Consider the following 12938-nt stretch of genomic DNA (forward strand, 5'->3'; position numbering starts at 1 on the left):
TGTTTGTATGGATTCCATACAACGCTGCCATATTAGAGGATGGGGCGAATGAGGGTTTTATATGTAAGAAGTTTAGTTTCTTGAGGAGCAAGACGCAGCGTACGATGTAAGTAACCTAGTCTTTTATGGGCCTTGTCACAGGTGACATCAATGTGCTTCGACCATGACAAATCGTGTGTTAGTAGGATACCTAAAAATTTAAATTCGAAGACGCTATTTAAAGTAATATTGCTAAAGGCATATGCAAAAAAGGAAGGGGATGAGCGTCGTGTAAAGGACATGGAGACAGTTTTGGAAAAGTTGATATTCATTTGCCGTGCTTTGGACCAGCTATAGAAGTCAGCAAAATAATTGTTAAGGACAACATGATCAGTAGGAGATTTAATGGTATGATATAAGACGCAATCATCTGCGAAGAGGCGTATTGTAACTGAGGTGTGTACGGGGAGATCATTAATATAAAGCAGGAATAAAAAAGTACCCCAGTAGTGAACCTTGGGGAAGCCCTGATGAAACAGGCATCGAGGGTGAGTTAGTAGAGTTGAAACATACGTATGAGAACGCTGGGAAAGAAAGTCCGATATCCAGGCAACCAAAGATGCATTTTTTAGTATAGCGAACAGCTTGTGCATAAGTTTAGCGTGTGAGACAGTATCGCAGACCTTTGCAAAATCTATAAAAACAGCATCAATCTGGTCACCTATCTGTAAAGAGCTGCTGACGTCATTAACGAATTCTGTCAGTTGAGTTATAGTGCTAAGGCCACGTCTACAACCATGCTGTAAAATCCATTGTTAGACATAGGCTGCACCAAAGAGAGAATCGAACGAGAAAAACAGTAGGTATACCGTCAGGACAGCACGACTTCTTGGTGTCTAAGTTTAGGATTAAGTTAAGTACACCCTCAGGAGGCAGTGATATATCGTCGATTGGAGGGTATGGTTCGGAATCAAAAACAGGGGTTACAGAGTTATCAGTCGTAAAGACAGAGTGGAAGTAGGTGGAAGTGGAAGTGGAAGTGGAGTGGAAGTGGAGTGGAAGAAGAAGCTATTGTCTGCGAATCATAAACTGCAACATTGTTAATTATTACCGTATCCGAGGATGACCCAGGTGGTAGGATAGCTTTCCAAAATTTTCGGGGATTAGCCATCATTAATTTCGACAAGGTTACCTTGTAATAAAATTCTTTTGCAGCAAGCATTTTAGAACAGAGTTCCTTTTTAGCGCTATGGAATCGCATGAGTTTTGTTGAGTCACCAGAGCGTTTCGATCGACGCGATGAAGACGTGTAATTAATGACAACACATCTGCCACTGACCGCTGCTAGGTCATATACAATTAGTCGGGCTTGTTATAACTAGGAATTTAATTTTTCGGCATCTATTTTTGAGATTCGGCAGGCATTTATCAACATTTATTATCCTCGGAAAATTCGGCAGTTATCGGCAACTATTCTTTATGGTGAGATTTTTAGGCATTGTCAGCACTTTCTTGAGTCAACAAATTGGTCGTCGTTATTTACAATGGGAAGTAAACAGTGGCACGGGAAAGCTTCGATGTTGTAAAGGCAGTGAGACACAAGAATTACAGTCGAAATATTTTTTAGGTGGTTAGACATATAACAGATGTTTTTATTTAGACCATACATAATATTCAACAATCGCCTGTGGCAGGTAGCATAATTCTAGTCATCGACCTGAATTATAGAGGCGGACATAACTTGCACGCGAAATCGAAATGCATAATCGTATAACTAACAAAACGCTAATATGTTTTTTAATTAATTACTTTACGGCATCTATTGCAATTTACGAATTGCAGCCGATGAGTTCGCAAGGCGTATCCGTTTCTTTCGTGGCCACGAAAGAAACGGGGACCCCGTTTCTTTCGTGGCCGTGAGTATGGCACCGGCGCGCGCATTTAAGAGGAAGCTTTAGCTCGGGACCAACTGCAGTGCGGCAAAACGCAGGAATGCTTCAACCAGAGAAACCCTGGGCCTACTTGAATTAATCTGTTTTGCATTTGAGAGGAAATGTTAATGCTGGAACCGGTATATCCCAGTTCTGTAAACTGAATCCGTTAGAGCATCTAAAGTGGAGAGAGAATTATGGGGTTTTACGTGCCAAAACCACTTTCTGATTATGAGGCACGCCGTAGTAGAGGGCTCCGGAAATTTCGACCACCTGGGGTTCATTAACGTGCACCTAAATCTAAGTACACGGGTGTTTTCGAATTTCGCCACCATCGAAATGCGGCCGCCGTGGCCGGGATTCGGTCCCGCGACCTCGTGCTCAGCAGCCCAACACCATAGCCACTGAGCAACCACGGCGGGTTCATCTAAAGCGGAGAAATTTGATATATATATATATATATATATATATATATATATATATATATATATATATATATATATATATATATATATATATATATATATATATATTTCTAACTTAGGTGTATTTGTTACTATGTTTGCAAAGGCTTTTCAAAATCCCTACTCGCAGATTAGTAGTGTACTTGAGAGCCATGTATAATACCTCCATTTTGTCCGCTTAGGTGTACTATTAGGTGCAGTTTTCAGAATTGTGATAGTTTCTTTTTTTCTTGCTGAGTTACCGAGTTATAAACTTGATGTTTAGTTTCTCGAAGTTTTGCGATTTTCAGCAATCTTTATTAAAAAAAATATGCGACCTAAAAAAAATTTGCTTCAACAGTCAGTATATCTTGAATTTTTTCGAGAAAAACGATTTTCCCGTTCCTATGTATTTAGGTAAGACCTCCCAAGCTAAATTTCCTCTTGAAACTTGAGCTCCATGAGTAGGTCGTTCCGTACGCACTGCTGACTCAAGCTTCCTGCATATTTCGCCTTTAACGTCTTGACTTTGAGAGGCGGGGCCTCCACTACCCGAGCACATCGTTCGGGGCTTCGTAAAAAGAAAACCAGCGAATAGGACCGACTCTTCACAGATATTGTGAGCGCATGTCTTACAAAATGCCTCAATTTGCGATTGAGTTCGTGAGAACTCTTTAGCATTGCAGTAACGTGCATGAAAGTAATTGGGCGGCGCGACATGAATCGATACGGAGCCCTACACGAGGAATGTCCTCGCGCGTGGTGCGGAAACGGTTGGACTGGCCGTGAAAAATTCCTAATGTGAGGTATTTTTTGTTAGATAGCGAGAACTCAAATCCTTAGCTATAACCTTCATCCGTAGAAACTAGAAGTCTGATCACGACAGCGTTACGCACGAACTTCCTACTGCGTAGTAAACACATCAAAATACGATTAGCTCACACAGTCACAGTGGTCATCGTAGTTTATAACACTGGTTAACGTAACCAAATCTCCCCGTTAATTGTCTCGTTAACCGCGAAGTTAACGCGAGTGTTGTCTGCAGTGTTTACGCCACCTCATCTCAGGCTGACTACATTCCAGGATTGCCTGTGCACAAATCTGGTGATAGACAGATAATTGAAAATTATCGTCGAATAATCGCTGACCTGCGTTTGCTGCAAGCTCCTAGAACATGTTGTAGCCAAGTCAATTTACACGTACATCGAAAATGCGAACTTATTCTTTCCCAACCAACACGGATTCCGACAGCGCCTTTCCACAACAACACAGCTTCTTGGAACAATCCATGACTTTGCCAGCGCATTAAACAATAAGAAACAGATAGATGCCATCTGTCTTGATCTGTCTAAAGCATTCGACAGAGTTGTACATGCAGAATTGATTGTGAAACTGACTAATATGAGAATAAACGCGAAATTAGTAAAATGGATAACCGCGTACCTCCGGGGCAGAACCCAATACGTAGATGTGGAACACATTAAATCAAAGCCGCTGAACGTAACGTTTGGTGTCCCACAGGGGTCTGTGTTAGGTCCTGTACTATTTTTAGTATATATTATTGACATTTCCTCTGCAATTGACGAAGGTATCACGGTGCGACTTTTCGTCGATGATTGCTTACTATACAAAGAAATTAATAGCACAGAAGATCAGATATTGCTCAGTGACGCTCCTAGGGCTATAGAAATATGGTGTGACATATGGAAAATTAAAATACATGAGAGTAAAACTGTTGCATTGCGCATAACGAATAAAATAAATCATATTTTTGATTTTAATTACACAGTGAATTCTTCAGTGCTTTCCACGGTTGACGTGCTGAAATACTTAGGCATACATATATCCGCGAATTTAAGCTGGTCGAACCATGTTACAAAAATATTCCAAACTGCGGAAAAGAAGCTTTGGTTCTTGCGACGGAAATTGCAGTTAGCCTCACAGTCAGTAAAACTAATAGCTTATTTAACGTACGTTCGACCCACGTTAAAATATGCCAGCATAATCTGGGACCCTTATCAGTCAGGGTTAATTGAGAGGCTAGAAAGAGTTCAACGTCGAGCAGCAAGGTTTATTCTATCGCGTTATTCTCGCATAGATTCAGTCTCCGAAATGCTCGCGGTTTGCTGAACTTGCGTACGCTCGCTGAACGCAGGCGCATAGCTAGATTAAAGTTATTTTTTCTTCTCACTAAAAACACATTCAACATCAATAGGGAACAGTATTTGATAGCACGACAAGGTACAACACTACGTAAAAGCAAATATGATACTTTTCAAATACCTCAGATGCACATTAATGCTTACGCATTTTCCTTCTTCCCAAGAACCATTGAAGAATGGAATGAATTACCGGTCTTAACGCGAGAAAGTATCAGTGCGGAAGAATTTGAGAAAAACTTAAAGCAACATTGAAAGATGCACGCACGTATACGTTTTTATTAATTTTTTAGGGGGGGGGGGTGTACGACCTTGTTTATTAACACTGCATTTATAGTCATATTGATCGGAGTATCTGCAGAATATTTCGCTTATGTATCTTCTTTGTTCGCTTATGCTAACCTATTAAAACACTATTCATGTACTGCCTTAGTCGTGTACTGTACTAATTGCCGAAATACTGCTATTGACTTGTTTTATTTTTGTGCTATATGTATTATTGTAATACCATATATTGTACTAATTGTTGAAGTGCTGCTTTGACCCACCCTGTAACGGCCGACAGGCCAACAGTATGAGTAAATGAACAGTGGTCGAACAGCGGATGAGTTCAACTGACGTCGACAAAGGAAGCCCGGGGAGCGGAAGACACAGTTTTTCAACATAGGGGCCTGTTTTCGTGCGAAGACGAACCCGCTTATTGTAACGGCAGCTCCAGCAGGAGACATCACTCGTTCGAACGAACGCCATCGCTTCATGTCTACATGCCCCTGCGTACTTCGGAGTTGTTTGCATCGCCCGGTGGGCTTTGGTCGCTTCAAGCTGTGCAAGGCGCCAGAACACGCCTCAACAAGAAGATGAGGTCAAGGAAGGCGTAGGCGAAAATAACTGTACTTCTAATTAAAATGTTGAAATAATAAGATAAGTAACCGTGAAATAAAGTCAGGTGAAAAGGAAACTTGCCGTCGATGGGACCCGAATCAACGTCACATCTTCCGCAAGATAATTATTTCTTTTTTCTCACGAAAACAGTATATCAGATAGTTCCATAGCATACAATGTTAGCGTCCAAAATCGCATATATTTCTCCCTCAAACAGGACACTTCATGGTCACGATCATATACTAGAAGAAGAATAATTAAATTTCGGGGTTCTACGTTCCATGCCTGCGATCTGATTTTGAGACGCGTCCATAGTGGGGGACTCCTGATTAATTGTGACAACCTAGGGCTCTTTAACGTGTACCTAAATCTGAGAACGATTAGAACAGTACTGGGCCGGGATAATGTGAGCGTCCTTTTCCAATTATCTCCCCTTTCGTGCTAGCCAGTGGTTCAACCGGGGGTCCACCTACATTGTCACCAGTATCGCCCGGTCGTGAGTGGTGCACGATAAGAGAGGAAAAGTATCGAGTGAAAGGAATCACTGCATTACACCGGCGCCATCTTCGTGTTGACACAGCTCTCGCACAGCATATTATACGCACATCAGGATTCAATTGTGTTATTGCGGATGTAAGCTTTGCGCAGCTCCAAATACTGCTCCCCGCCTTTTGAGTGACGCTTAATTTATGAGGTAGGGGAGGGGGGGGCGGTAATGTGAACTACTAGATCTAAGCGATTCCAAACGTCCTCCGAAATTTCAGAAAGATATCGATAATCCGCGATTTGCATAAAAAGAGATCCACAATGCGCGTTATTTCGCTAATTGCGAACTAACTAGTTCAGCATTTATTCTCTTTTTTCACGGCCGTTAAAGATTTGTCCGTATGCGCCATAAATCCGTCCTAACCTGCCTCTCACACTTCTCCTACAACAACGCAGCGATTTCGAGCTGCGGGTATACGACGAATAATTAAGCTCGGCTTATGCATATGAAGGCTCGTTCTATGCGTTCCGTTGGGGAGAGAGATTAGAGAAGTCAGAGAACAGCTCCATTCATCGGTCGACGCCAGCCTCGCCGCCGAGTTCCCCCAAAGAGCGGTGTGTGCCTTTCGAACGCGCGTCATTCGATCCTATGAAGGGTAAACTCACGGCCACATTCACACACGGGCCTTTACTCGACTCCCTTCCTTCGGCTCCACCGCGAAGGCGCGCTCGAGAAACAGCTCTTCATTCAAGTCCCACTTGGGTGGACGCTGAAAATGCCCGATTATGGAACAACAGTTCAGGAACCAAAAAGTGGCGCGTCGAATTGCAGCGATAACGTCAGTCGAGAAGGGGGGCCACAATACCTACAACACGGGAGAATGTGAGCAGGACTTTGAAGTGTGAATGCGCGTTGGTGAAATACGGCGGTCCATTTCTGAAGGCTCCATTTAAGTAATTATGGAAATCTAATTTCGAAATCTCACTGTCGTGGTAGGTCTCCTTGATCCTCCTGATATCGTCATTGCTTCGCGTGCACAGGATCTCCACAAGGCAGTCCTCGTCGGTGCCGATACCCTTCATGGCACTGCGCAACTCGCGCGCCAGGTACTCGTGCATCGGGTACAGCAGGCCGACCATAATGGACTCCAAGTTGCTACGAAGCTCAGATTTGATGTCCTTGACCAGGTCCTGCGGAGCACAAGGCGCCGCGATTTCAAGTACAGTCAGCAGAATGACTCGGGCACGCCGGTCCGAGCCCTGCGACGAGCTCTCAAAGGTTCATGCTAAGGCAGAGTAACTTCAACCGCACTTGGTTAAGCCTGCTATCCAGCGCGCACAACCATAGTTTTGGTGTGCACGCTGATGCTTCGATGCTTGGATGAGTGCCGTTGCGCAGCCGGTTGGTGCAGGTGCTTGAAATGGCTTTGAACGACACGTAAATTTAACTGCTAACAAACAAAATATTCGACCATTAAATAATTCAAGTTCACTCACACGGCCGAACATCTGCTTGTAGGTGGTAACAATATCCAGCCTCTGGGTGGAAATCCGTGAGCAGAGGACATTGATGATGGCGTCTTCATCTGTGCCTAAAAAAAGTACCAGCATATGGTGAGAGGCCCCACGGATGATTCTATTGATCAGGCCTGTCTTCAGACGCGCGCTGCAGGTGGTGCTGTCGAATACAGATGCAAACCTACCGAATCCTTTCATAGCCTTCCTTAGTGTCTGAGCGTCTTGCCTTGCGTCGAAGTTCGGGTATGGCTTCAGCGTTCCTTGCTGCCCAAGAAAAACAAAATAAAACGAACACGTTGTGACTAACGTTTCTCAACTTTCTAAATACAGAATAATTTATTGAAACGAAGTGAAACAGTGCGCCGCCGCCGACGAATGGGCGACTCCACTCCGGAGCAGGGGTTAAACGTTAAAAGACTCTCAAGCCCTTTATTTACCGAAGATATGTTCTCGCTGTTCAAGCTGATTTTCAAAGAGTATCGTGATGGCGAGCGCTCTGAGCACTGTCCGCTCAGCAGTGGCGATGCCTCAAGCGCTCGAGTGCGAATTCGTCACCATTCTGGGCTATCATTCATTCCTCTTTCACCCAAATGCCCATTTAAGTGGGCTCCGTTCACCTATATAAGCGAAAAAAACATCAAATCTTAAAATTTGTCTTTCGTAAGGCAGCTAGCCTATACGTGAAGCAAATATGCGGGAGTGTGCCTCATATACAGATTACCTCTGTAACCGAAAATAGCTCCTCGAATAAGTGCACGCAAACATACACCCTACTCAAGGCGTTATGACTACGAGCGAAGAAAATCATGAAGGGAAAATTTGTTGGTGCGCTTACGGAGGATTTGTAGGTGCCTCCCGTCCCGCCGGACCTCGCGTTGTAGCCGGAAGACTGCGAACACATCGCATTTGAAATACTTAACGGAGGAATATGGCCATGAAGTATTTTCCTCAGAAACTCCACGCGACAATTCACGTGGAGTTTAGCGCACAGTCGTGGTTTGATATTTTCAATATAGCTTGCAATGTAAGCCTCTACTGTTTATATAGATTTTCTACAGCGCCAGAACTGACCGGCCGCCGCGAATGCAGCTCCAAAACAGGGCGTCACGTTCACTGCGGTATCAGTAGTAAATTACTGGGTATATATGGACAATATTTATGGGGTTTAAGGTCCCCAAAACAAAGTACTGGAATCCAGCCTATCGTCACAAGTCACTTCCGCGAAGACGTTGGCCGTGCATCCCCCCTTCGGCCATTTAGGCTTGCCGTATGGTCAGCAACAACCACAGCGCCTCGCGGGGGCGCTGCGGGTCCAGTCACCCACAAGCAAGCCTTTAAAACGGCCGGGCCTGCAGCCCGCTGTCCTCCTCCGTTTCGCCGCACTGTGGACGCACGCTTTTCTGCGCGCTTAAACATTGCGGCGATGATTAGCCACCAGCGCTTTGTGTCAAAGGACACGTACTATTCGCGTCAAATGAAGCGCTAACAACGGAGAGGATAACTGAAGCTATATGGCGCGCCGTCCAGTCACCACCATTGACGGGCACGCGCATCCGGTTTGACCGCACTGCACGATGATGCGTTTCATTTTCGTTTCTCTTCTGGTTCTCTTTTGGTTGAAAGCGAGAAAAGAGAAATCAAAATTAAACGATAGAAGAAGCTAAAATATCGCAGCATAGGGCGAGTATTTATTGTCCAGCGCGGCGAAACCGCTATCGGCGTCAAATGAAACGCGAACAGCGGTGCGCGTGGTACAGTTTTCGCCGTCATCATTGCTGCACGGTCATCTTTTTGTCGCTTTCAAATAAAAGGGAACCAGAAAAGAAACGAACACATCGCAGTACAGGGGCAGCAGCATCGCGCAGTGCAGCGCCAAACCGGATGTGCGCGCCTGTCAATGGTTGATGACTGGGCGGCGCGCACTATAAGGTAAATTATGAGCTCCGCTGCTCGCGTTTCACTTGACGCCGATAGTATACCCCCTGATCTAGACCGAACTCAAATTATTTTCGCCAAGGAAATGCGCGCCTCTGTGTGCTTATCTCCGCACATTTTAAATGTCCTTAAGGCAAAATGAATGAGAAGAAAGGGGGTTCACCGAGGGGTCCGAGTTTATTAATCCTATCGTAAGAAATCAACAAGCAAAGACACCAAGGACAACGCAGGGTAAATTACTTGTACTTACTAATTGAAATAAAGAAATGATAAATTAATGGAATCGAAAGTGGATGAAAAAACAACTTGTCGCAGGTGGGGAACGTTCCCACGCTCTCGCATTAAGCGTGCAATGCTCTACCTCAATGAAAAGTGCTCACTTCATTAAATTGCGGCGTTCATCATCCAGACACTGCAAGGTGTACTATGAAGGACGCCGTAGTGGAAGCCTCTAGATTTACTTTTACCGCCTGGGGTTCTTGACTGCACACCTAAAGCACGGCGAACACGCGATTTTGCAATGAATCTCTATTGAAATGCGGCCGCCATGGCTGGGAATCGAACCCATAGCATCGTGCTAAGCAGCACGGATTGAGTAAGCATAGCGTGAAATGGGGGGGGGGGGGGGGAGGCAACGAGTACGAATACAGGTCATTTGATAGCATTCAGGTTCTGTTAACCTTTTTCGTTTTAATTTTTATTGCTCGTTCTTCAACGGTCAAAACAGTATATATCTCTTTTTCCAATTTTCCCGAAATATTACGCCCCTGGGATTGACACGGCCCGCTTACATGTCAAGATTCATGTTTATTTTGTATTCTTACTACCAATTGAAAAAAAAAAGAGTCTACTGGCTTTTTAAAGAATTTCGTGTACAAAATATGTTTAAGGTAATGCTAGGTGCCAGGTGAAATATTTGAGGACGACACTCAGTATGTTGTACGTTTCAATAAGATAGTCTACCAGTGATACCGACAGCCTCACTTAACTATATTCTTAAAAGTTCCTTGTACTACCAGTGTGCCGAATTCAGTTCCTCCACCCAAGGTGAATTGTCTGGTGCTTCCGCACAAGCTGAACAAATTTGCCTTGATTTCTGTCGAGCCCATGGGAATATTCCCGGTAAAAACACGTTGCTGGGCTAGTTCGTGCACGATTTTTCTTACTATAATTACTAGAATATTGGCGCAGAAAAAGTCCAAGGGCGACAGAACCAACATGGACCGGCCCACTGCCATGTGTTGCGCCTGCCCACGTCGGTTCTGTCGACTTCAGTCTTTTGTTGCGCCATAATTCTGACCAAAAATTGTCGGTTTGTTCACGATGGACATAATTCAGCTTCTTCGCATAAATACTTCTCGGACGACTCTCAATTATAGGTGATCGCAAATAAAGGGCAACTTGGCATAATCTTAATTCCTTGCCGAGCCCCATCCACTCTCTTAAAATTAGGTAAGCTAACGTCACTTTTTGGGAGTGAAAATGGCAGGCAACACACACGAGTGGTGTTAGCGTTTTGGCGACGAAGATATACATTGCTAGTTTATAGCACTGGATATGCCACTACTGCACACATCACTTCACGAGAGGCTGCGTGCTCACCCGTCCTGCGTCATAACTGGTGCTGGATCCACCATAGCTGGAGCCTTGGCCGCCGCCGTAACCGCCGCCCCGATCGCTGGCGTAGCCACGGTCTCGCTCACCGCCGTAACCAGCGCCCCGATCACTGGCGTAGCCACGATCCCGCTCACCGCCGTAACCACCGCCCTTGTCGCTTCCGTAACTGGCCCCTTGTCCACCGTAGCCGCCTTGGGGAGCTGGAGGATAAGTGCTGGATACTGGCGGTGCGTAAGGCGCCGCGGGGTATTCTGAAGACGACTGCCGACTTGGCGGGCCTCCGTACGATGGCGGTGGTGGAGCTCCGTAGGATGAAGAAGGAGCAGGAGGAGCTCCATAAGGCGGCGGGGGCCCGTACGAAGGCGCAGGAGGAGCCCCGTATCCGTCCGCTTCGGGCCGATAGCCTCCGCCCGGTGCCGGCATGCCTCCCGGTTGCGGCATACCACCTGGTTGTGGCATACCGCCAGGTGCACCTTGCCCGTACGGTGGAGGGCCACTTGGCGGTTGCCCGTAGCCTGGGAAGCGGGGAAAGCAGTCGCTGACTCTAGGCTAATTCGCGAGGCCTCTCGCACCTAAGCACGGGGCCGCAGCTGGTCGCCGGCAAGCCACGGAGCGATGCGATAGGACAGCCGAGGCTACCAGCCAATCATAAGCCTCCTATGTGCTAGGCCGTTGGCTGACCAGTGCTCGCTCTAGCGTTCACAGCGCTTAGGGTTTAAAAACAGAAGACACTTTGTCGAGACTAAAGTGTGAAACGGCGGAAGCCGGACACCGTTGCCAATGGCGATTTGTTGCATCTGAAACACCACGGAGGCACACAACTCGTACACTGTTACGTGACTGCTTGTTTATTAAATGCCTGCAACGTCGTTCTGGACAAAGTGTCTGTTAAAGTAGTTTGTGGCCGCCTGGAACTGTTGCAGCGCCGTTTGTGGATCAGGAGGAGACGCGTCTTCCATGGCGGTGTCGGGGTGTAGTTGGCCATCCTCATCATCCACTTCGCTCGATTGACTTGTACTTGCTCGGCTTGCCGCGGCAAGATGGCGGTGACAACGCTTCCGAGCTTCATTTACCTTGGTACCCTGAGATGCAGCGAGTCGCTTCAAACGCATTGCCTCTCTTGCGTTGGCCCGTCGCGTCCCTGGACTCTGTGGTGTCGGACGTGCCTCGCCGCCCTGATGCATGCGACGTATACGCTCAGCCTCTCTTGAGCGCCGCTGCGTTCATCGGCTGCCGCACGTCGCGTGTTGGGAGACACTGGTTTGGCGAGACGAGGCATCCGTCCCACACGATACCGCAAAGTAAACTGCCGCCATCGCCGGCGCCACACCACACCCAAGCAGACGGTCGCCGCGCGCGCCTCGGAACAGTGACGTCAGAGCGCACCGTGGAACACACGGCCGCCACGCGTGCCGATGTGATGAGTCATCTCGCGCGGCGCCGAACCACCCCGACACCTGCACTTGACGACAGTGACGTCACGCACGCGAGCCAATCAGGAGGCGCACACCTGCGCCTAGCGACAGCGACGTCACAACACAGAGGAGACCAATCAGGAGGCCGGAAAGCTGTGACAGTTTCTGCTAACTGCAGATGACCTTGACAATGAGCCATTAAAGGCTTCCGCCTTAAGAGAGCAGAATTTCTTAGGTGACGCGCTGATGTTTGTCTGATCACATTCACAGCATAAGCGCTTCGATGGAGACCTCTCGCCGCGGTAGCTTAGTGGCTATGGCATTGTGTTGCTCAGCCAGAGGTCACGGAATTCCGATGGAAGCCAGAAATATTCGGCTAGTTATGGCGCACGTTAATATAACTTCAGCTCGTCAAAATTAACCTTGGTACCTATCCACAAAAAAGGCTCTTCCGTTAGAATTGTTCGTACAAGAGAAAATTTCAGCCAATCCCGATGACGGACATATTAGCGAAGGTGTCCAGCCAATATGGCAAGAAACACGAACGTATGTGAATTGGGCCCCAGTTTTAAG

At 46.5% G+C, this 12938-nt stretch overlaps 1 protein-coding gene across 1 annotated transcript in view; it reads right to left on the reverse strand.

Annotated features, from left to right (window-relative positions):
• LOC142582292 (annexin A4-like) overlaps positions 1–12938 on the reverse strand; it is a 41721-nt gene that overhangs the window by 18156 nt on the left and 10627 nt on the right. The window contains exons 3-7 of the mRNA XM_075691862.1: positions 10936–11465; positions 8234–8287; positions 7584–7662; positions 7378–7472; positions 6867–7071 (exon numbers count right to left, since the gene is read on the reverse strand). Coding sequence (XP_075547977.1) covers positions 6867–7071; positions 7378–7472; positions 7584–7662; positions 8234–8287; positions 10936–11465 — 963 coding nt within the window. The remainder of the gene's footprint in view (positions 1–6866; positions 7072–7377; positions 7473–7583; positions 7663–8233; positions 8288–10935; positions 11466–12938) is intronic.

This window comes from Dermacentor variabilis, chromosome 1 (assembly GCF_050947875.1).
Source record: "Dermacentor variabilis isolate Ectoservices chromosome 1, ASM5094787v1, whole genome shotgun sequence".
NCBI lineage: Eukaryota > Metazoa > Arthropoda > Arachnida > Ixodida > Ixodidae > Dermacentor > Dermacentor variabilis.